This window comes from Dermochelys coriacea, chromosome 12 (genome assembly GCF_009764565.3).
Source record: "Dermochelys coriacea isolate rDerCor1 chromosome 12, rDerCor1.pri.v4, whole genome shotgun sequence".
Lineage (NCBI taxonomy): Eukaryota > Metazoa > Chordata > Testudines > Dermochelyidae > Dermochelys > Dermochelys coriacea.
The window spans coordinates 23,283,960-23,310,080 of NC_050079.1; the positions used below are offsets into that span (position 1 = coordinate 23,283,960).

The window sequence follows — 26,121 nt, forward strand, 5'->3', positions numbered from 1 at the left end:
CTCTGGCTGCATGATTAGAGAGCAGAAGAATGTAGCCCTCCCCTGTAAGGACTTGGATGTGTGCATGCATATACACACACGTACCCTTGAACTCTGAAGGGAGAGAATTTCTTCCTCTGTGAAGTTCTCAAAAGAAAGTGAACAAACCCTTTGAAAAGCCCAGGAGATGGACATGCCATGGGATGAAACAGATCCACCTGACTACAGTTTTCTGAAGGGAAGAAGGAAGTTTCAATCCCTGGATCAGCATTACTCTAAAACTAAACTCAGGTGTGACCACATTCCATCTAAAAATGCAGCAGCAAGTGCATGTAATGACTTCACGTCCTCAGAGAAGAACGGAGCACAACACAAAGAAAAGAATGACTCAAAGTATATGAATACATAGCCATAAGGGAAACTAAACCAGGCAATGAAATGGAGAGGGGATGAAATCCTGGGAAAATCTACTTAAAACAGCATCACTCCCAGTCTCAGCAGGGCTAATTTCATGAGGTCTGTTAACAGAAATTCTGCTGCTAGCAGATAGCTATTAAATTAGTTTCTTTTTAAATCTTTAAACATGAGGCAGAAGTTTTTAAACATGGGTTGAAATCAGTCTAAAAATGAATAAAAATATGCATGAAAAGCTGGTTCACAAGACATTTATTATAACATGTTTGATATGAAATGGTTCCATTTGTGCCAACACTTACATTATACAGTAATTTCAGGCCATTAAGAAGGAGAAAGCCCATACATAAACAATTTCAGTACTGAGGGAGCAGTTACTGCAGCATGGAAGGGATCTTCTCTCTCTTTCTCAGGGGAATTTTCTGGATAGGAGGTTTTTTTAAAGACATAAAAACCTTTAACTTCCTTTTTCCTCTATGTCAGGCTTACCTCGACTATTTTCCAAAACCACTTAGTTATTTTGGAACGTGAAATATTAGCAAACAGCAATACCTGATGCAAACTGCTTTGCTTGTTTGGCCACAAAGTTCAAACCACCAATAAGGAAGTTGTGTTTTGTTTTGAGGTGAAAAGAATTCTTTCACATAAAAAATGTTTGACTCACCCATAGTTTGTAGACTGTGTTACTGGGTGTATACTTTTTTTCTAAGCATACGTATGATGAAGAGACTGCTAGAGGTGATATCCTGTAGTATATATTACTTTTGTGGAGACTAGAGCTATTACTCTGAAAGCCAATTTGTCCTTGACACATGCATGCCAAATACAATATAAAAAGCACAGGGGAAACAATGTAAACAGTGACAATTCTTTGGGATACAGACCAGGGTCAAGGCCTTCTATTCCAGAACAAAACAAATCTATTCTAGTAAGTGATGTTACAAATATACACTCTGGGCTGAGAATGTTATCAGTAATATTTCTGGAGGGCCAACCCTCGCCCTCACCCTCACCCCCCTCAACAACAGGACTGGATTCCTGCTGTGCTAGGTGTTGTACTAACACATATGAAGACACAATCCCTGCCCCAAGGAATTAATAATCTGATTAAATCAACTTCAACCACAAAAATGTACATGAAAATCACATTAAAAACCTACTCCACAGCATAGGTATCTGAAAAGTGTCTGAGCTTGGGAGGATAAAGTAATCACAAAACTAAAATCTTTTCAGTCTAGAAGCCCTCTTTAAATGGTTAATTTGGGAGAAGTCATTCTACCTTTTAATGAGAAGTGTCCAGCTGCCTGTATATGGAAGCTTTAAACTGCTGAAGCTCAAATAATTTTTAATACACCCAAATGTGCCTCACTTGAATATAAAAGTATTTCTCACTGTTAATACACTATACAAGGTGAGTTGTAAGGAGACCTGATTATGCTTCCAACCGAAGTCATGGCAAAACTCCTACAATCTCCAATAGAAGTAGGACTGGGGTCCCAGTGAGTTAATGAAAACCATCAAGGCCTCACCTTTTTAGATCACAGATTCCCTTGAAATACCTTTAGTTTCTATGTTAGAGAATACAATGGATGCAGAGGACATATACATGCCCTTATGACAGACTGCCTATAACCAAGTGTTTTGAAATTGTATATATATTCTGATATCTGCATGTGTGTGTTCACTAATATAAACAAGATACACACACACTGGGAACTACTATTGATTTTCAGGAGTGTGGGGTGACCTCAGGTCTGTCAGGTTGTGCAGTAAAGCAGAGCTATAACCCACTTGCATTTGACTGCTGCAAAGTGACAATAGCTTGGCTTCCTGCAAATCCCACCACCATTTTGGATTCGGAAGGGAATTCCTGAGGCAGCATATCAAGTTTAACATTTAGGAGGAATACATTCATCCTCACTAGAATTACACAGAGTATATTCATCCTGTGTCCCCTTTCCAACACAAGGGGCCAGACCCGTCTGGTCTAGTTTACTCACTTCACCCTTCAAAACAAAATCCTCAGGCTAGCTCTGCACAGTCCATGCTGAGGCTACTGAAAGAGACTTTATCCCTTACCCAAGCAGACAGAGAGCCTCACCGTGCCCAGTCTGCTTCTTCAGCATAAAGCAGCACAAGGAACAATACTATGAAGTCCCCTTTATACTCCGGTCTCTGCTAGCCTGAACCAACCCTCCCACTTCCTGGAATGAAGAGAGGGTATAGGAATTTGTCCCTCCCCCTCCCCCCCCCCCCCCCCGTTCTAGTCTCCTCCCTCCAAGGACACACACTTACTCAGCTACTACCCACACCCCTAATAAAATCTACCTGCTGTGCTTATAGCTATGAAGAGAACCAGTTACCTGAAAGTGACCTTTCTGACAAGCCAGGTGAAGAGGTACAGCATGGTTAGTATTCTTTGCACTGATATTGGCACCATGTTTCAACAAAAGGTAGACTAACTCAGGATGCCCATGCAGTGCAGCCACATGTAGTGGTGTAAAGCCATCCTGGTTTGTAACATTTACTCCAAGTCCATTAGCAGGGATTCTTGCAAGCTTCTGTTGGGAGAAAGAATAAAAACCACAGAAAACTGATCACAACACTTTCTACTCAGTAAAGAGCAGTTAAATACCTGCATAGTACATATGAAACAGGCAGACAGACATTACAAACACTATTGTCCAGGGACTCTTATTTAAGACCTTCAGTGAGATACCTGGTAAAGCCAAGCAGTTGGGTGGCACTGGCATCAACAGCCCAAGCCAAGCCAAAAAAAAAACCAAAAAAACCCCACAGAGTCAGCCAATCAGACGGGAGCAAAAAAAGGCAAGTGGCACAGCAGGATAGTGCCCCCTGAAAACTGGCACCTGGGGAATTATCGCCCTGCTGCCCCACCTCTAGAACTGGCCCTGAGCACTGGTGATGGATAATTGATTTTTTTCCCTTCCTTAAACAAGATAGGTTACTATAGAGAAATTTCACAAAAAGATTTTTATTATTAGCAGGGACTGAAAACTGCTCAGTTTGACAGGTGATTTAAGAGATCCAGACTTGCATTAGTTGTTAGCTTTAGTGGGATATAGTATGGTATGACTGGTAGGAGTTAATGTTCCACCTCACATTTGTTTTACACACTTTATTATAGAACTGAACACAGTCTACATTCTTAGAGACAGATATTACTTAGTCTACTTCCCTGCTATGAGAAGGTCCAGTTTTTGAGGGCTACAACTACAGCTAAAATTAATTCCAGTCCTATGGAAACAATCCATGGCACAATATAGTGTATACTAATAATTGCTATATTTTTTGGGATATCACAAACTTTGAGGAAATGGAATTCTGCAGATCTGCTAAACCTTATTGATCTGCATTCTTATGACAGCCCTTTAGGAAACAGTAACCTGACTGAGACAGAACAGTAGGAGGGGCTATATGGCATGAATTCCTTGGAGTGCGTCCATGGAAAAAGTCACTTGAGATCCAACTGGGATGTGGCCTACAGACTACTTACACAATATCCTGTTCTACTGCTCTCTCAGACTGCCTGGAAGCCAAAGTTTCACAATGGTAGTGAACCTTTCTCATTCTTCCCTATTCCCAACTGCAGTGTGTAGTTGCAAGATTACTTAACAAATGCCTTCTTATTTTTATTCAAGAGCCAGATGGTCATTCCACGGTTACCAGTTAACTAAACTAAAATGTCTCAAAGCCCTTGTTTCTGTAAGCAAGAGATTCTATCACTCAGTCACAATAATCATTTTTCCTTCTGAGTTGCAGATAATTAGCTTTCTATTTTCTTTAAATTATGAGCATTCCTTATTTCCACAAATGAGACCCAAAACATGTGTTCTAAGGAAACAGTTATCAGTATTTATGCATTCAATACTACTCCTCATTAGGAGGCATGGCAGTGGCTTCCAAGAAGGAACATGATTAATCCCATATCATAGCCCATTTCTCTCTCCGCTATATGATAAATAATGGGTAAGGGAGACAACAATTCTCCATAATTTTATTTAGCTCTTTAGTTTTTTAGTTTGAATGGTTTAGGTTGAATACAGTTTGAATGAAAGATATGATAAACAATAAAGTGGTCTTATTAGTATTGTATTGATATTTATGAGGACAGGAAATTTCCTGCTAAGATATTACCAAAGAATAAAATGTTCCGTGGGCCAACAGGGCAAGTTATCAAGGGCCAAGATCAGCAGAGAAATTGGCGAAGCCTAGAGCAGATAAGGGGGTAAAGGAACAACTGAGAGGCCTAGAGCAGAGCTGCTCTTTACCCTCACGTTTATGAAGTTACTCAGAACTTACTGAAAACATGGACTACAAATCCTGGACCAAAACAATACAAAAAGGGGGTGAAGAAGAAAATCCAAACACACAAGTTTTCCATTCCTCCATCAGAAAGCAAAATGAGCTTCTGAACACTGATTCTCTATTCCAATCCTTTCCACAGCCTTATTATCAAGTACGGCACTTCATCTCATAAAGTGATAAACTCTATTAGGATTGTGCACATTTATCACAGGACTCTTGTGAACAGAGATGCAGCTGTGCAGAAGAACAAGAATATTATTTCCCTGGGCTAAAAAAACCAAACTACAGGAATGCAAAAGTTATTCTGTCTACAGAACAGAAAAAAATTCCAACCTTTTGTATTGGCTCACATTTTGAGCATTGGCATAATGGGTGACAGAGCTCTGGAGTCACTGTATCGTCAGCTTCGTCTGCTTCTTCTACATCTTCCTCCATCCATTCCAAAAGATAGCGAACCTGACATAAAAAGAAAGTCCCACTTTATATTGCCAAAAATTTCTATCTCCTGATCATTAAAAACATGTACATGTTAATTTGATAAACACAGAATAAGTTAGAGAGCCTGAACGAGCCAACTCGCAACCTTGGCTCCCCTGCAGGCCAAATTAAAAAAAATTAATGTTACAGTTGACAAGGCAGCTAGCAGCAGTTCACCAAGTAACAATGAAGTAAATTATAAATGACTTCCTACTGCCTAATCAAGACTTCAGTGTTAAACTCTGCTCAAACCCTTTCAAATCCTTATAGCTTGGATTGCTAAAGATTAGGCCAAGGTTTGTGCCAGTTCATGTCAACATGATTCTTTGTTCATCATCTGCTTTTAAAAGTATAAAAGTGACAAGGATGACGAAGTTTAACCAGCATACAAACTGGGCAGGTGCAATACATTTTCTCCTCAGAGCTGTAACTTCTCATGAGCTGGATGCATTTCCTAAGCCTGGAAGGGCGACCTACGTTTGTGTCTAAATAACATGATTCCTTCATTTGTAAGACACATTTCCACAGAAGACAATCTACACAGCAATGCTGCATATAGTGAATATTCACTGAACATTAGTGTTACATGTGGTTGTAAATAACAAAAACACCATTAAGTAGTTCTTTTTTGTTTTTGTTTGTTTACAGAGAACCTCATTAACCCATTGTGGACCAATGAGATTTGGGGAATAACACGCAATTGTATCTGTCTTAGGTACTTAGATCAAGCTCATTATTGTAGTATCCAACTTCCTCACAATCTTTTAATGTATTTATCCTCACAGCACCTGGGAGGAAAAGCAGCGCTATTATCCCCATTTTACAGATGGGGAACTGAAGCATGGAGAGATTAAGTAGCTTGCCCAAGGTCATACAGCTAGTTCATGGCCAAAGAGGGAATTAAATCCAGGTCTCCCAAATCCCAAGGTAGTGCCCCAAATAAATGGACAATTGTTCCTTTCCAGTTGTCAGGGCAAGGTTAAAGTGGTCAGAGCATCATGTTATCCTTGGCCTCACCCCAGCACTCAAGAACTGTCTGAAACAAGTAAGGGCACTTATTTGGTGCTGGTGCTCTTCCCCTCCAGCTGATGCATGGTGTAATGGCTCCCAGGGCTCACGTAGCTCTTCTGGGGCTGCCACAGGAATGGAGAGGAACCCATCCATTAGCTACTACAGGATTACAGTAGCATGGAGAGTGCAAAGCTTTAATATGTGCCATCTTATTCCTCTCCTCTTAGGCAGCAGCATTTATAAGAGAACAAATGCCTGTGTGCTGTTCCAATACTAAAAGCCCCTGCAGGAGCATGTGAAAATGGAGGTTACTGCCTTATTGCTGAGGGGGAGAGTCTCTCACAGATCTGTCCTGTGCCTTCCAACGAGTAGTGGCATAGGGCAAAGACAGGGGCAATGCCTCCCACCAACTGAAGACAGAAATAAGAGCATCTTTACTGAATTCCACAGCGGGGCTTGATGCTGCAGGAGTGCACAGGCAATGGATCTCCAAGCTGCTGCTGAAGCAAAAGGGAGAGGGGCAGCTTTTCTATAGGCTTCTTCCCTTTCACCCACTCAGTTCAATCCTGCAGGTGCCAGCAAGGTCTCCTCCACACCCCCATGTTGGTTCAGCAAGCCACAAGAGCACAAATAGCCTGGCCTTGCCCCCAGGCAGAAGCAGCTGGAAGGAGCACCAGGAGAAACAAGGAGGGCCTTAAGCCTGTTTCAGGGTATTAAGTGCTGGGGGATAGAGATAGAAAAGGGATATGTTGACCTCCCTGCCATCTCATGGAGAGTATGACTGCACCTGTATTCCCCTCCCTCTTCACGAGTAAGGTCTCACCTCTCTGAAATGCAGTAAACTGCAAAGCTGTGAACTTCTCTTGGGTAAGTATGCGGTTGTAGAAGAGCAGATTAGCGAGGTTTTATTGTCCAGTACCTGTGCATGTCCAGCAACAGCTAAAAAGGGCAGTATTTTGTCACTGCAGCACCCTGACTGCAGGAAAACAATGTTCAGTACCCTAAATAGTTTCAGAATCTCCAACTCTGTACTGTCACAGAGTAACATAATCACCATCATAAACATAAGCCCAGTGATGAGCTGCCAAAATCTTAACAACCGGTTCCCTCCTCACCCCACAAGGAGGTCGTGGCCCGCCCCTGCCCGCCGGGACTCCTGCCCTGCTCCCGTCCCCACAACTCCTGCCCCATCCAACCCCCAGCGTTCCTTGACACCCCCTCCTCCCAAGACCCCTGTCCCCTGACTTCCCCCAGAACTGGGCAGGAGAGTCTCGTGGGCCACCGGAGTGGGTGCCCACTCCACCCTGCCCCTAAGAGCCAGAGGGACCTGCCGGGGAGCGAGGTGGGGAGTCCCAGCGATGCTTACCTGGGGCAGCTCCCAGGAAGCATCCAGCTGGTCCCACTGGCTCCTAGAGGCAGGGGAGCAGGGGGAGTGGCCACTCCACCCACTGATCACATCAAAAGTGGCACCTTAGGCACCAACTCCCTGGGTGCTCCTGGTCTGGAGCACCCACAGGGAGAATATGGTGGGTGCAGAGTATCCACCGGCAGCTCCCCGCCCCGCGCCCGGCCCCAGCTCACCTCCGCTCTGCCTCCTCCCTGAACGCATCCCCCCCGGCTTCCCGAGAATCAGCTATTCATGTGGGAAGCCTGGGAGGGCTGAGAAGCAGGTGGCGGCTTTGCACTCAGGCCCAGGGAGGTGGAGGCGGAGCGGAGGTAAGCTGGGGTGGGAGGGCGCAAAGAGGGCCGCCCGCACCACAGCAGGTAACCCGGGGGGGTGGCACGCAGGGGAACTGCTCCCCGCCCCAGCTCACCTCCACCTCCGCCTCCGCCTCCGCCTCCCTGGGCCTGAGCGCAAAACTGTCGCTTGCTTCTCAGCCCTCCCCGGCTTCCCACGCGAACAGCTGATTCGCATGAAACCAGGGGCGAGGTGGGGGGCGGAGAAGCAGAGCGGGGCAGTGCGTTCAGGGGAGGAGGTGGAGTGGAGGTGAGGTGAGCTGGGGCCCGGCAGGGAGCTGCCGGTGGGTGCTCTGCATCCACCAAATTTTCCCCGGGGGTGCTCCAGCCCCAAAGGCGCCAGTTTTAGCCAGTTGTTAAATTTAGAAGCCCTTTTAGAACCGGTTGTCCCTCGCTGGATAACCGGTTCTAAAAAGGCTTCTAAATTTAACAACCAGTTCCTGCGAACCGGCTCCAGCTCACCACTGCATAAGCCCCTCCCCCCATTAAAGCTTTCGAAATGTTAATGATGAGATTTCAATTTGTGTGTCACCAAAACTTTAAAACTTGCTACCCAAGCACATCTGTTTCCAATTACAGATTAACCAAGGATTTTGGTCAAAATGTTAAATGCACTTTAAAATAGACACACACATTAAGTATCTCATGAAGCTGTTATAATCAAATCTTGCTAATTAATGTATGTCACTTCACAGCTTCTTTACGTTTCCAAGTGAGATGCAACCCAGAAAAGCAACCAGTACTGCACTCCTGGACTAAAGAGCTCCATTTTGCAAGTCTGTTAGCTCCCTGGAGACCCATAATATTTATTTATTCTGTAGCAGATTCTCTTTCTGAATTATACTATAAAACACATTCTACTAGGACACACAAGAACAGGCAATGACAAGCAATACTAGAATTTAACGTCAGGAGTAATTACACATTATGTGTTTCAAAGAACCAACTGACTTTACCATAGTGTGGCCTGAATAAGCCTGCCTTTGTCAGGCAAAACGCCCATTGACTTAATTTCCTATTTGCCTAAGTAAAGAGATAGCCCTAAATGCATAAACATATCAACATCCCTCAACCTAGATAATCACCCATGTAAAATATGTGCCACATTTTAAGCATCAGAAATAATGTAAATTTATTTCAGAGATGTTCTTTAGGGTGATCTTTCAAATAGGCAGGCCCAAAGCCACTGAGGGTTTTAGAGGTAAAACCAACAGCTTGAAGTCCCCCTGGAAACCAGTAAGTACCAATATAGGTCCCCTAGCACTGGCTCTTAATGAAATATACCATTTAAGAAAGCAGGCTGCTGCATTTTGCACCAGCTTCAGTTTCCATATTGAATTGTTCTGTAACAGGGTCTGCATCAGAAAGAAAATGTTGTAATCCCCTGGTCAGATGCTGATAGTGTGAAGCTACTATGGTCCCTACTAAACTAATTCTTTGAAGACTACTGAGGATCTATCACACTGTCCAAGTTGCCATTTAGGGAAACTGATAGTGGTCAAATACCCTCAAAGGGGCCAGTGTTGTCCCATATCCTCTAACTCCTTCCCTCAAGCTACTATCACCAATTCAAACTCATCTGGACCAAACTTTAGCTGTCATGCCTCAGTCTCAAAACAGACATTAGTTAAGGCACTCACCTGTGTCATCCAGATTTAAAACTGAGTGTAATCCACATACTGAAAACAGTGCACTCCGTGCCCACTCCCTTATCCCCCAAACAGCCCCATCTATAAGTTGAGAAAGAGGGATAAGGAAGTAGAACCTGCAGATCCCACAATTGAGATTCCTTGGGGAAATAACAAGTGGGGTCCCACAGGGATCAGTTCTGGGTCTGGTTCTGTTCAGTATCTTCATCAATGATTTAAATAATAACATACAGAGTACACTTATAAAGTTTGCGAACGATACAAAGCTGGGAGGGGTTGAGCCTGCTTTGGAGGATAGGATTATAATTCAAAATGATCTGGACAAACTGGAGAAATGGTTTCAAGTAAATAGGATGAAATTAAATAAAGACAAATGCAAAGTATTCCACTTAGGGAGGAACAATCAGTTGCACACATACAAAATGGGAAATGACTACCTAGGAAAGGGATCTGGGGGTCATAGTGGACCACAAGCTAAATATGAGTCAACAATGTAACACTGTTTCAAAAAAGCGAACATCATTCTGGGATGTTTTAGAAAGAGTCTTGTAAGCAAGACACGAGTGTGACATTCTATACCTTGGAGGAACATCCTGTAATCCCCATATTCCTCATTTTTATATAATCGTGATCTTACATATAAAGCATGCCTTGTAAGATATCAAGGGAAAGGTTATGATCTCCTGAAAGTTATTTTTCTATTCATATATCTATATCATTATGCATATGAAGTTATGAGAATTGTGTTGTATAGTTGTCACTAAAACATGATGTAAGTTGGGGAATCAGCCAGATATTAGCTCCCTAGAGGCAAGAGCAAGGAAAGTAACCAACACCCGGGTAGGGTGTCAAACAACCCATCAACAGCCATTGTCCAGCAAGGAAGCTACAATTCAATGACTCACCTGCAAGAGGCCACACCAGGGGAATTGCTCAACCTTGCCTGGAGATTCATCAATGCCCCCCAGACATGGCTGGACTTGTGTTCCCCAAGCACATGGGACTGAGCATATAAAACAGAACACAGCAGGCCCATGCTTCACCTCCAAGCAACAAAGACACTCACAGAAGACTGAAGACTCCAGCAGAGGAGACTGGCCCAGGTTTCAAGGGGCCAGTCTCAAGGGGTAAAATCTGTATACTATGAACTGCAGTATCCAGTGGGGGTGAGAAAAACTGCTTGATCTAGATGTTGCCCAGTCTAATAGGGTTGGGAGTATAGACTGCATGGATATATTTTATTTTATTTTGGTAACTAACTCTGACTTTTTGCCTATCACTTAAAATCTATTTTTTGTAGTCAATACATTTGTTTAACTGTTTATCTTTACCAGTGAGTTTGTATGAAGTGTGTGGCAAAACTTCTCAGGTTTGCAAAGGCTGGTGTATATCCACTTTCCATTGATGAAGTGGTGAACCAATTAATAAATTTGCATTGCCCTACTTGAGCACTGCAAGATGGTGTATATTCCTGAGGTACAGTGCTGGGAGCTGGGGGGATTTGGCTCTGGTGCCTTCATGCAATCTAGCTTGCTGTGGGGCTCTACATGCAGTTGTGCTGAGTGATAACTCCTGTAGGGATTTGCTGCTGGTCTCTAGCAAGACATTGTGAGAGACAGACCAGGTACGGGGAGCACAGTGGTCCCACAGTCCCAGGCTGTACCCCAGGGAGCCCATCACAACAAGAAGTAATTCTTCCACTCTACTTCACGCTGATTAGGCCTCAACTGGAGTATTGTGTCCAGTTCTGGGTGCCACATTTCAGGAGAGATGTGGACAAATAGGAGAAAGTCCAGAGAAGAGCAACAAAAATGATTAAAGGTCTAAAAAACATGACCTATGACAGAAGATTGAAAAAACTGAGTTTGTTTAGTCTGGAAAAGAGAAGACTGAGAAGGGACAAGATAACAGTTTTCAAGTACAAAAAAGGTTGTTACAAGGAGGAGGGAGAAAAATTGTTCTTCTTAACCTCTGAGGATAGGACAAGAAGCAATGGGCTTAAATTGCAGCAAGGGAGGTTTAGGTTGGACATGAGGAAAAACTTCCTGTCAGGGTGGTTAAGCACAGGAATAAATTGCCTAGGGTGGTTGTGGAGTCTTCATCATTAGAGATTTTTAAGAGTAAGTTAGACAAACAGCTGTCAAGGATGGTCTAGTCTTTCCATGAGTGCAGGGGACTGGACTAGATGACATCTCGAGGTCCCTTCCAGTTCTATGATTCTATGAAATGGGCAGCCGTTAGCTAACTCCCACTGGAACCTCTCATAGAGAAAAGAACAAAGCTGCTGAAAAGCACCATTTACTCCTGCTAAGGTTTGTGGATAAATCAACACCCTTCCATGATCAATAGAACTGAAGGCTTCTAATAGGTCTGAAAACTGACAGGTCTTCTAATACCAGCAGGAACACATGATCTTCATCCAAGACGCAGTCAGTCAGATGCTGTACTAAAGTCAGGTCCTAGAGCAGAGGGAGATCTGAAGTATCCACATAAGGAGTGAATTATTTTACCACAAGCTTCTCAGCAGACTTACTCAGAAATGAAAGACTGATAATAATCATTCACGGCAAGCAGTGGTTTTTTGAGCAAAAACCACACAAAAGTTTCCTTCAAAGTGTTTGGTAGCAAGCATTCTTTTATAGAACTCTTAGCAATCTACACCAATAATAGACATAGCCTTCACCCTCCAGGAAGGACATAAAGATCTGATGTTTAATCAAAAGCATAAGTCGTGGCATGAAGCTCTCCCCAACAACTCCAGTACCTCAGAAAGCAACATTAGACATAACACAGTCATTTCTGTGAGGGTTTTCTCCCAGCTACCTTCCTGCAAAAAAAAAACCTAACCACCAAACAGCTTGCCAAAAATCAAATTACTTTTATCTACAAAATAAGAAGAAGTTTCCTTCCAAAGAACCAGACATTGAGGGTGTGTCTACACTTACCTCCAGAGTGATCGATCCAGCGGAGGGTTGATTTATCGCGTCTAGTGAAGATGCGATAAATTGACCGCCAAGCACTCTCCCGTTGACTCCAGTACTCCACCAGAGGAAGAAGCATAGGCGGAGTCAATGGGAGAGCGGCAGCAGTCAATCTACTGCAGTGAAGACACTATTTTTGTAGCTGAAGTTGAGTAACTTAGACCGATTTAGCTTCCCCCCCTTCTGCCTCCCTCCAGTGTAAACCAGGCCTGAGCAAAGACACTCTGGATTAACCACTCTGGATTTGTATAGCCCAAACAAATCGGCTGTCTAAGATTTTGCAGATGCTATGATGGAGGCAAAGAACTGTTTATTTGTGGCTTCCTGCACAACCATAGCATAACAATTTTTAAAATCTTTAGGCTCCTTAGGATTTGTTAAAAATTTGCTCTTGCAAAGCTCAGCTAGCAGTCACAGCAGAAATCTACAACGGTGCTAATGATTCTAATGCTGCTTCTGTTCCTATGGAACAGGCTTCAGATTGTCAAGAACAAGATAAAGGCTTTAAAATAATCACATTTTTTAACAGATACCCACAGTTGGAACCTGTGCCAGCCAGCCAGACAGCTCCTTTCATAATGAAAAGTTTTACAAGAGGACATTCAGCAATTCCATTCAGCAACTGTAGTAAGAGAAGCCACAAGGTATAAGCTCAAGAGATTTGTCATCAGAATGCAGAGATGGCACTTCTCTGTGTGCTGCATTGTTGAATACTATTTCATCAGTATTGGAACTCACTCTTTCCAGCTGAAATCTCAGTAATTTGTTTCATTTGTCTTAAATATTTTTCTCATATGCTTTAGGCTTTGGAAAAACTGGTAAAAAACACTTATGAAAATTAATGTGAAATTGTGCACGTTTACTTTATTCTTATATACAGACTTAATCACAAAGAAGGTAAATACTCCCACTTTATGGATGAGACACTGAGGGTCAGGCAACTCACTTGAGTTTCCCAAGACCACGCATCATATCAGTGTCTGAACCACAGTAAGACCCAGGCCTCAGATTTCTAATGCAGTAGACAACAGCGCTGAATCTTCTGCTTTACTGTTTAACTCCCTCAGAAACATCCAGTAGTTGTGAAGCATTCAACACAAACACGCTTTGTACAGTCTACCATCTTTATGATCTTTATATTCCGTCACAGCACAGGATAGCAGCGCTCATACAAAACAATAAACATTCTAAACACAACGTCCCTCACTAGCTTACCCTTCCCTTAGGAGTCCACGAGGGATCATTTGTGTTCTGTCAACCAGGTAGGCAGGGTCCTCTGCCTCCTTGCCTACCCTTCCCCTGCAGCAGCGTCCCTGCTCTTAATCTGGTGCAAAATGGCTCTCCCACAGTTCTTTCATAAGACTCCTGCTGGGGTCACCTGCTTCTTTTGGTCTCTGCCTGGTAAATTTCCATTACTTACAACCCTACCCTCCCTTCAGACCAGAGGAGGAAATATCTTCTCCCAGCAAGAACAAACCCTCTGTCCCAAGGTATATGACATTAAATAGAAAAACACTGAATGTTGATCATTTACCATTGTCTCTGGCCTGGCAGAGAGACATGACAAAACCTTGCTAACTCAGAGTGGATCCACATATATATATAAACTTTCCATGGCACAGTAATTTCATGATAGAATTTTATAAAAACATCTCCGATTCAGAAGCAGTACAAACAAGACCCCTAAATCATCACAAGTGCCTCCATGACAAGACACTTTGGCAGCATTTTTGAAAGTGGCCTTCTCTTATTACACATGGCTGAGTTTTTGAATGCCCAGCTTGAGACACGTGGGGCCTGATTTTCAGCATTGAGCAACCATAACTCCAACTGAAGTCAATGGGAACTGCAGGCATTTCACACCTTCGGGAAAAAAATTCAGACTCACAGGGGTCTGAAGTTGGGCATCCAAAATAAAAGGCCATTTGTAGAAATATGGGACTTAGCCTCTCTGCTTCTCAGGTTGCCCATTTGTAAAACAGGGCAACAATATTTACTCTATGTGAGCCTGAGAATAAACAGGATATAAGATGTCCCCAGCCCTAGGCAAGTGGGTATTACTATCCCATTTTACAGATTAGGAAATAGTGTCACAAAGTTAAAATGCCTAACCATAGGAGGCAATAAGGACTAGACATAGCTCTAGCAATCAACTAACCTGTATTCTAATCTTACTTCTGACAATGACTTGCTGGGTGACCTTGAACTAATCAATGAGGCCAGGTGTCTCTATGTGTAAATGTGGGTTTTACATGTTTACTTAACTAATGAGTGTACAGTATTACCAATGGTTCTTTCCTTTTCTTAATCAGCTAGTAGGTAAACTTATACCTACCATCTGACTGGTATAGAAGACACTAGAGAATCAGCTACATACTATATATTATATTCAGACAGATGACTGTATGATGCCATATCAACATATCTGTTAATCCTGGTATGTGTTACCCTATGGGAATTTTTAGAAAGATTCATTATGTACATACTGTACATAAACACAGTATACCATATACTCTGTTACAGGGTTTCCACAATCTTCTGTTTTATGATGAGTATTAAAAAAACGACAACAAAAACCCATGTATACCCCCAAATTTAGAGCTCCAATTTTTTTTAATCAGCTGCTATTTTTCAGTAAAATATCTTCAAAAGTACCATAATTTTCAAGTATTTCAGAAGAAGGAAATTGCTATAGTAGCTCAAATGTATCAAGACAGACAGTAAGTAATACAAATTATAGGATATAAATGTTCATGTTCATATTGCTGTAGATGTCGGCTCTTTATTGGAAGTGAAGTACAAAAGTCAAAATATACCCAAATTGTGTACTATTTAAACCCATTTTTACTCTGTACTTGCTAATGACATACAAATCCCAACTTAACTTTTTATTTATGGTCTCTGCTATTGCCAAAAACACTAAATAAGAAAAGCCAAACTTCCATCCTACAGTATATGCACATGCCCAAATATGTTATATATGTACTATGTATACACTGTGAACAGGGAGTGCTTAAAATCCTCAAGTTGAAACTTTCTATTTAGATTGATTTGGAGCTTTGATCCGTCTCTACTAAAGGTGCTGGCAACTTAGAGTTCAGGAAGTATTTGCCAATTCAAACTTTCATAATTGCTATAACATATGAAGGGAAACTGAGTTGTGAACTTTCTTGAAGTCTGAGCTCTTTGCACATGCAAAGTGGGGTAATGTGCACATTTTTAAAGTGTTGGCTTTAATTCACAAAGAAGAACAGAGTACAACTTACTCAGAATTAAAAAGAACAGAAGATGGAATATAACATAGAAAAAAACCCACAATATCCTAATAATGTGGCACCCAAAGGAACTCCAAAACCCATAAGCCTTATTTACAGAGATGGAGACACAAACCTGTGGAGCAGCAAAAACAACAAGGATTCAGAAAACACAGAAGAAAGGAAAACAGTAATACAGGAACAGTGACTTTGCCATATTCTCCTCTCACTGAAACTGGAATAAATCTGAAGAAACTCTACTGAAGTCCACAGAGATACACCAGTATTTGATACACTAGTATCAAAACTAGCATAGGCAAAAGGAGAATCAGACACTGTTTTTTTCTGGGATTCATGAGTGTCCCAATTTCATCAGTGGTAAGCAACTCTGAAATCTGGAAGCATGCCACCTAGATTATAGTTTGGTGCTACAAAAATAATTGGATCAAAGCAGTTTCTAATATGCATTTATTTAGTGCCCTGAAAGTAGGTCTATCTGAGCTGGAAGACATTTCTTTCTTTGGGCTGGAGTGCTACTAAGCACATTTGAGGAACTCTGTTCTAAATAAAGTAAGCATAGGATACATCAGCTTGGAGTTTGTTTTATTTTTAAAATCACAAGGGCACCAAATAAAAGAATAAAACTAAGATATTTCAAATCAATGAATAAAGAGGAGCATGTTTAAAAGAATCATATCTATAGTTTTCTCCTTTAACAGACAATATTTTATATTTGCTCAGATCTAAATTATTCTCTAGAGCACCAAGTAATTTCAAATTATTGACTTAAAAATATTGTTAGCTAAGTACTTTTGGAATGTGAAATGAATATTCACAGCAGCATAAGTTAATCAGCACTTGATTCATATTTTTTAAATGAAACTGACTATGCATTTCACATTCAGTGTTATGTATAAACAGCTTCCTCAACTTCAGCAGGATAGCTGGGAATTCAGTACTCTACATCAAGTCATTCTAAGAACTTACCATTTCCAGATCTCCATCAGCAACTGCTCTTAAGAGTTTTTCTATCTGTATATAAAATCAGAAAAGGGAATTTTAGTTGTTTTGGTAATACTGGTATTAAACTGTACTCTGAAAATCCAATGTCCTTTATTAACCTCCTAATCTGATGCTGAAGGATTACAGCTGGCCCATTTCAGATATGTTGATAAAGTTATAAAGAAAAACGTTATTAACTAATGAAATACAAAAGCTGTATAAGGCCTATAGCCATTCAATGATTTTTGAATTGCACAGCAGAAGATAATCATCTAAATATAGAACACATATGGTGCATATGTAAGCTCATGCTAGTTAATACAGCAAATACATTTTTCAACTTCACCAGCATGCATGTACCTTTATTTAGGATCCAGCATTACAAAAGAAATAAAAGCTATTAAAGGCATGTAGCTCCCCATGGATGATGCTGTTTTGGGCTCTTGCTAGGCTGGTAGTGGATGCCAAAAGGGGTCCCTTTTTTTTTTCTTTTTTAAATAGTAGTTTCAGTCAAAACATGGTTTCTAGTTTTGCACTTCTACATCTGCATATTAGTGGTTTGTAGTAGTTTTAAGTTCTACTCTACTTCAGTATTAAAATAAACATTGTCAAATTGGACCCAAAATTTAAATTTATTCTAAGTATGGAGTTTGCTTTTTTTAAAATAATTAAAACTTACTATGACATCACTGAAAAGGTATAAAGACATGCAGTATTTTTGCTGCACCTGCAAAAGCATGTTAAAAGGTCTCTGATGACCCAGAATATCAGCATTTTAACAAATATTCATAGGGCTGTGCTATCACCAGTGATATGAGTGTATAAAAAGATGTTTCAGCATAATATACTGGGGCAGTTGACCTCATTTCTAAGTAATGGCAAGATTAACATTTCAGTTTCTATCTAGAAATTTCTACATTCCACATCACTGGTAATATCTGAGCACATTCAAAAGACAGACAGACACATTCCTTTGCCAGATAGAAAGGGTATAACTGAGGATGAACAAAACATTTTCAATTTCCAAAGTTCCAAAGAACATTCTGCAATTAATGGAGAGGTCTGCTTTAAAAGTACTCATTCAAGTATTTTTGAAGGCACATTAGCAGTCCTATGATGAACACAAAATAAATAAATTAATCACTAAAAACAAGTCTCCTGTCCCTGTTATTAATATCAACTTAGATGATTAAAACTGAATTTACTTTTCAACATTACACCACTTGGATCATGATTATAAATGCCTGAGATTTATGGGTTTTGTTTACATTTGTATTGCATTCAGCTTGGACAAAGAAACAGACGAACTGCTTTTCATGTTTTGGTTCTCATGCACTAGCTCAGTATTTCAGTGCTGGAGTTGCAAAAACCAAAAATCTTTTTTTAAACAAATTATGAATATATAATGATATATTCCAACAAATTTATTACAAAACCTACATTTTAGCCATAAACTACTTAATATCGCTAAATAATTTCTAGATGAAAATACATAATTTATTGTTTTCTCTCCCATACAAAATTAAAGATGACTTCTGGTTTGGATAAACAGAACTGCTACATAGGCCCAGATCCTGCAATTGGACCTGCATGAGTGGACCAAATAAATGGGGGAGCAAGTGAATTCAATGGGATTCTATGGGGACTCAAGAATCTTCCAGTAAGAATCAAAATGTAGGACTAGGTCTTAGTTATTTCTCTGACTTATTTTGGAAGCTTTAGTCTTAGGTTTCTTTTCTCTACAAATAAAGTAAGAAAGAAATAATCAGTTGGAGAGGAAAGTACTGTTTATTGGGATAATCTCTTTCTCCAGGCTTTTGGGGAGGAGATTGGAATAGGTGCCTTGAGGGCAAGGGACTCTGAGGCTAGAGTGGTTCATGGGTTCCACTCCCCTGGTTTTCATCCTGGTTTTGGAAAGGTTGCTAAAATTAATTTTGTTAGATTACCATATTTCTAATATATGGTAAAAGCAATCCAGGGATAGGCAATATATGTTTGTATAAATCTACAATAAAACAAATAAAACAGGGAGGTTTGTACGTTCCATAATGTTCCCCTTTCCCTATCTCTTCCCCATTACTCTCACAAAACCGAACACCCTTGGTCCTCCTCCCAGGCCCCGCCCACTCCATACCCCCATCCCTTGTTGCTCGGTCTCCCCACCCTCACTCACTCATTTTCACCAGGCTGGCTCAGGGAGTTGGGGTGTGAGAGGGGGTGAAGGCTCTGGCTGGGGATGTGGGCTCAGGTGGAGCCAGGGATGAGGGGTTTGGGGGGGCAGGAGGGAGCTCTGGAGTGGAGACGAGGGGTTCGGAGTATGGGAGTGGGCTCTGGGCTGAGGCAGGGGGTTGGAATGTGGGAGGGGGTACGGGCTCTGAGCTGGGGTGCAGCTTCCAAGGTGGGGCCAGAAATGAGGAGTTCAAGGTACAGGAGGGGCCTCTCGGCTGAGACAGTGGGTTGGGATGCGAGAAGTGATGAGGGCTCTGGCTGGGGGTGCGGGCTCTGCAGTGGGGCTCGGGATAAGGGGTTTAGGGTGCAGGAGGGTGCTCTAGGCTGGGACTGAGGTTATTCGGGGGATGAGAGGGGAATCAGGGCTGGGACGGGGGTTGGGGTGCGGGCTCTGTCTGGGGCTGGGGATGAGGGGTTTGGGATGCAGGAGGGTGCTCCAGGCTGGAACCAAGGGGTTTGGAGTGTAGGAAGGAGCTCCAGGCTGGGACCAAGGGGTTCAAAGGACAGGAGGGGGATCAGGGCTGGGGCAGGGAGTTGGGGTATGGGAGGGGGGTGAGGGCTCTGGCTGGCGGTGCGGGCTCTGGGGTGGGGCTGGGGATGAAGGAGAGTGTTCCAACTGGGACTAAGGAGTTCGGGAGGCGGGAGGGAGATCAGGGCTGGGGCAGGGTGTGGGCTCTGTCTGGGAGTGCGGGCTCTGGGGTGGGGCTGGGAATGAAGGATTTGGGATATAGGAGGGTTCAGAGTGTAGGAGGGGCTCCAAGCTGGGGCAGAGGGTTGGGATGGGGGTGGGAGGGTGAGGGCTCCGGCTGGGGGTGTGGGCTCTAGGGATGAGGGGTTTGGGGTGTAGGATGGTGCTCCGAGCTGGGACCAAGGGGCTTGGGGGGATGAGAGGGGGATCAGGGCTGGTGCAGGGGGTTGTGGCGCGGGAGGGGGTCGGGGTGCAGGCTCCAGACGGCGCTTACCTCAAGCAGCTCTCGGAAGCAGCAGCATGTCCCCCTCCGGCTCCTACGCTGAGGCACAGCCAAGGAGCTCTGTGTGCTGCCCTGTCCGCAGGCTCCCCCAGTCCCCACAGCTCCCACTGGCCACAGTTCCTGGTGGTGCTTGGGGTGGGGGCAGCGTGCAAAGTCCCCTGACTGTCCCTATGCATAGGAGCCAGAGTGGGGGACATGCCGCTGCTTCCAGGAGCTGTAGGGAGCCTGCCTTAGCCCCGCTGCACCGCCGACTGGACTATTAACAGCCAGGTCAGTGGTGCTGACCGGAACTGCCAGGGCCCCTTTTCAACCGGGCATTCCAGTCTAAAACTGGACACCTGGCAACCCTATTCCCAATCCACCAATCAGGTGCTGCTGTTTGGGAAATGGAACAGACTGCAACTTTACTATAGGAAATTGACACTTGAAAGCTCTAGAGATATTATGCCTATTGAAGCAGTGCAACTGCACAAGGCTCTTCCGGAAGCTCCCACACAACACAGTAGCCCACAGCATAGCTTGAATGCCTTAAGGCAGAGCTACATTAGCAAACTTTTCAGCCACCATTCAATACCAGTGTGGCTCCACCAGCTGTAGCAACTGTGGAAGTCAAAGTAGACAGGGCTCTGCCATTTTACCATCATATTGCCTAACATTGTAGGCCAGGGCAGTGTTTCTCAATCTTTTCAGACTACTGTACCCCTTTCAGGAGTCTGATTCGTCTTGAGTACCCCCAGTTTCACCTCATTTAAAAATTACTTGCTTAGAAAATCAGACATAAAAATACAAAAGTGTCACAACACACTGTTACTGAAAAATTGCTGACCTTCTCATTTTTACTATATAATTACAAAATAAATCGATTTGAAATATAAATATTGTACTTATATTTCAGTGTGATACTTGAGCCTGTTTTTCACTTGTGAGTCTTGTCTGAATCCCAAGCCCTGCTGCCCAGAGCTGAAGCAGGTAACTTAACTTCACATGTGGCCCCCATGGCATGGAGCCCCAGGCAATTGCCCTGCATGCCACCTCCTAATGTCAGCCCTGCACTTGTGACCCCCCGCAAAAAATACATCCCATGACCACCCTGGGGGCTGCATCCCCCAGATTGAGAAACACTTATCTAGATGAGTTGAGTACCCCCTGGAAGATCTCTACGTACCCTGGTTGAGAACCACTGAGCTAGGAGATTTACTAGAGTGTAGAAAAGGCTTTTCTGTTCCTCCCTGCTCTCCATTTAGAATGCTATGCTTTGCCTTCACTGCCTTGATGCCCTGGACTATATGCTGTAAAATCTCAATTGTCAAGGGAGGTTTACCACAATCTTGGGATTGTCACAGTCAGCAGGGATGTCCTGGGCATGTAGAAATGCGGCATCTACTTAAAGATGAAGAGGGACTTGGATGGGGACTTGTACATATTACTTTGCATATTGTTACATTAAACCTGTGTCCAACTCTGCCAGAGAGATCAAAACAAGGTCATGACTATTGTCAGAGTTTGATTTTATAGCTTACAACCTTACAGTAATAGAATGGGATACTAGGCATACACAGCTCTCTGGTCATCTCTCTGTTAAAACACTCACATCCTTATGCATCCAAGAACTCATGGGAGTTTAACATCAGCAACCTAGTCAGAGGAACATAGCCATTTGTTGTGTAGCTTATGCATGATTCATGAATGGTTATAAAAAAGTCTGGCACTTCTCCAGGTTGTTCTCTCCTCAATGGAAGAACTGTACCTTCCTTTGCATGCAAGCTCACAAGATGCAGAATTCCACCTGACAAAGTCTGCTTCACTTCACCCACTTACTTGCTATATTGTTCCATTGCCAGAGGGCAAAACAGGTATTGTAAGATCCTCAGGAGAGAAATTTCCAAAATTATTTGCCCATCTCTTTACTAATGGTTCTTTTCCATGGTGCCAGTAAGTCATGGCAAGTCATTTGTGTAGAACACCAAATAGGTCTCTCCTTGCATTGAATTGTTTGGACAAATAGTTATTTAGCAGCCAGCAGCGTGGATGGATAAAGACTGCATAAAGACCCCTTAGCCCATAATCTAACTCCTACAGTCTGTAGAGCCAATCCTGCCAGTCTCCTATTAATTCCAGTGGCAATTCCCTACATGAAGAATTTGCAGAATTAGACTCTGGTCTTCTTGCTTAGTGGGAGTAACAGCAGTGAGCCCATGTGAAACTTGGCTAACGGTAATGAACTAAAGTTTGTTTACAGAAAGGCCACTAACCTCAACAGACTAAGGTATAAGCTGCTAATAATCTTTTCTCCTGGTTTGAACTACAGACTCAGCCTATGGAGTGTGATAAGTTTGTCACATAAGAAAAAACAAATCCTCAACCTGCTATTGGGTGAGATTTTGTGTGCATTATACCTTATCTATGGAGCAACATGACTGGGCTTGGCTCTGTACACACAGACATGGACCTGTTATAAGGATATTACAGTGTAAATTACACACTGGAAAAAGTATACACATAAATAAACACAGTATACAAGAAGAGACTGATAATACCACAGTGTGAATTAACATTTTCAACTCATGCTCCTTCATGCTTTTTGGAGTAATTATCCAAGAGCCTCCTAGAATAAATTAAGCGTCCTCCTAGAATAAATTAAGAAGAGATTTGAATGAAGAGAGGAGGGATGTGTCCTTTTTTTTTGTAAAAGGAAGGAAAGAGAATTCTAAGCAAGAGGTAGTATGGAAGGAGACATAGGTATTTAAGAGGGTGGTTTGAAAGAACCAGAGGAGTCGGAAGAGGAAGAAGAAATGAAACCTGAGAGGTAAGGGTGGAGTTGAGCAGGGCTTGGGAAGGGAAGAGGAGAAGTATGGGTTTGAGGTGGAAGGTGAGAGGAAATGAGTGTGGAAATTCAAAGAGGAGTGACCTGGCAAGAGTGGATTTTATCAGCCGCATTTTGGATATATTGGAACTGGATACATGACATGCAGGCAGGGCAACAGATGAGATATATTCCTTACTATGATCTGAAAATTGACTTCCTATGGTTTATTACAAAGGCTAGTCCTTTGCACTTCATCATGTTTCTTGTGAACTCCCCACCTAGAATCTTCTCTTTTCTATTATTAATTTTAAAACATACCATATGATGTTATTTGATTCTGATGCTGAGTTTAATAGACAGAAAGGAAGAGTGAATGCCCCCAGGAGCTTATGAACACACAGAGTTAACCACACTGTGATATTAACAGCTGCAAAGTGCACTTTTAAAAAAAATACAGTTCCATCATTAACACTTCCTAAGAGTCAAGCAAAAATGTATGCTTAGATACCAAGGTGACAGCCGATACCTCGAAATAGCAGTGCTTCACCATTTGCTCTAACACCAGTAGTGTGCCTCCTCCACACCCAGATATATATATAGTGCCAGGTGTCTTAAGAGTTTTCCTCACACTTGGGGAATGAGTCTTTACTTGGCATATTTCTGATTCACACACAAAGCAGCAGCTCGTTATTCACAGTATTCCAATCCACTTGGTGCTCCTGTACAGAGAAGATTCCTACATAGTGCAACAGTACTGAAAGACCTCAATGTTTGTGGAGCCATCTCTGACTACTTACTTATGACAGGTTTCAGAGTAGCAGCCGTGTTAGTCTGTATTCGCAAAAAGAAAAGGAGTACTTGTGGCACCTTAGAGACTAACACATTTATTAGAGCATAAGCTTTCATGAGCTACAGCTCACTTCATCGGATGCATTTGGTGGAAAAAACAGAGGAGAGATTTATATACACACACAGAGAACATGAAACAATGGGTTTATCATACATACTGTAAGGAGAGTGATCACTTAAGATAAGCCATCACCAGCAGCGGGGGGGGGGGGAGAGGAAAACCTTTCATGGTGACAAGCAAGGTAGGCTAATTCCAGCAGTTAACAAGAATATCAGAAAAAAGAAAAGGAGTACTTGTGGCACCTTAGAGACTAACAAATTTATTAGAGCATAAGCTTTCGTGAGCTACAGCTCTCACGAAAGCTTATGCTCTAATAAATTTGTTAGTCTCTAAGGTGCCACAAGTACTCCTTTTCTTTTTGCGAATACAGACTAACACGGCTGCTACTCTGAAACCTAAGAATATCAGAGGAACAGTGGGGGGTGGGGTGGGGGGGGAGAAATACCATGGGGAAATAGTTTTACTTTGTGTAATGACTCATCCATTCCCAGTCTCTATTCAAGCCTAAGTTAATTGTATCCAGTTTGCAAATTAATTCCAATTCAGCAGTCTCTCGTTGGAGTCTGTTTTTGAAGCTTTTTTGTTGAAGGATAGCCACTCTTAGGTCTGTAATCGAGTGACCAGAGAGATTGAAGTGTTCTCCAACTGGTTTTTGAATGTTATAATTCTTGATGTCTGATTTGTGTCCATTCATTCTTTTACGTAGAGACTGTCCAGTTTGGCCAATGTACATGGCAGAGGGGCATTGCTGGCACATGATGGCATATATCACATTGGTAGATGCACAGGTGAACGAGCCTCTGATAGTGTGGCTGATGTGATTAGGCCCTATGATGGTATCCCCTGAACAGATATGTGGACAGAGTTGGCAACGGGCTTTGTTGCAGGGATAGGTTCCTGGGTTAGTGGTTCTGTTGTGTGGTGTGTGGTTGCTGGTGAGTATTTGCTTCAGATTGGGGGGCTGTCTGTAAGCAAGGACTGGCCTGTCTCCCAAGATCTGTGAGAGTGATGGGTCGTCCTTCAGGATAGGTTGTAGATCCTTGATGATGCGTTGGAGAGGTTTTAGTTGGGGGCTGAAGGTGATGGCTAGTGGCGTTCTGTTATTTTCTTTGTTGGGCCTGTCCTGTAGTAGGTGACTTCTGGGTACTCTTCTGGCTCTGTCAATCTGTTTCTTCACTTCAGCAGGTGGGTATTGTAGTTGTAGGAATGCATGATAGAGATCTTGTAGGTGTTTGTCTCTGTCTGAGGGGTTGGAGCAAATGCGGTTATATCGTAGAGCTTGGCTGTAGACAATGGATCGACTGGTATGATCTGGATGAAAGCTAGAGGCATGTAGGTAGGAATAGCGGTCAGTAGGTTTCCGATATAGGGTGGTGTTTATGTGACCATCGCTTATTAGCACCGTAGTGTCCAGGAAGTGGATCTCTTGTGTGGACTGGTCCAGGCTGAGGTTGATGGTGGGATGGAAATTGTTGAAATCCTGGTGGAATTCCTCAAGGGCTTCTTTTCCATGGGTCCAGATGATGAAGATGTCATCAATGTAGCGCAAGTAGAGTAGGGGCATTAGGGGACGAGAGCTGAGGAAGTGTTGTTCTAAGTCAGCCATAAAAATGTTGGCATACTGTGGGGCCATGCGGGTACCCATCGCAGTGCCGCTGATTTGAAGGTATACATTGTCACCAAATGTGAAATAGTTATGGGTGAGGACAAAGTCACAAAGTTCAGCCACCAGGTTAGCCGTGACAGTATCGGGGATACTGTTCCTGACGGCTTGTAGTCCATCTTTGTGTGGAATGTTGGTGTAGAGGCATCATCTGGACCCATGGAAAAGAAGCTCTTGAGGAATTCCACCATGATTTCAACAATTTCCATCCCACCATCAACCTCAGCCTGGACCAGTCCACACAAGAGATCCACTTCCTGGACACTACGGTGCTAATAAGCGATGGTCACATAAACACCACCCTATATCGGAAACCTACTGACCGCTATTCCTACCTACATGCCTCTAGCTTTCATCCAGATCATACCACTCGATCCATTGTCTACAGCCAAGCTCTACGATATAACCGCATTTGCTCCAACCCCTCAGACAGAGACAAACACCTACAAGATCTCTATCATGCATTCCTACAACTACAATACCCACCTGCTGAAGTGAAGAAACAGATTGACAGAGCCAGAAGAGTACCCAGAAGTCACCTACTACAGGACAGGCCCAACAAAGAAAATAACAGAACGCCACTAGCCATCACCTTCAGCCCCCAACTAAAACCTCTCCAACGCATCATCAAGGATCTACAACCTATCCTGAAGGACGACCCATCACTCTCACAGATCTTGGGAGACAGGCCAGTCCTTGCTTACAGACA

At 42.8% G+C, this 26,121-nt stretch overlaps 1 protein-coding gene across 1 annotated transcript in view; it reads right to left on the bottom strand.

Annotated features, from left to right (window-relative positions):
* Nucleotides 1-26,121, bottom strand: part of ANKRD27 (ankyrin repeat domain 27) — a 76,651-nt gene that overhangs the window by 21,286 nt on the left and 29,244 nt on the right. The window contains 3 exon segments of the mRNA XM_043494972.1: nt 2,757-2,954; nt 5,056-5,178; nt 16,819-16,863. Coding sequence (XP_043350907.1) covers nt 2,757-2,954; nt 5,056-5,178; nt 16,819-16,863 — 366 coding nt within the window.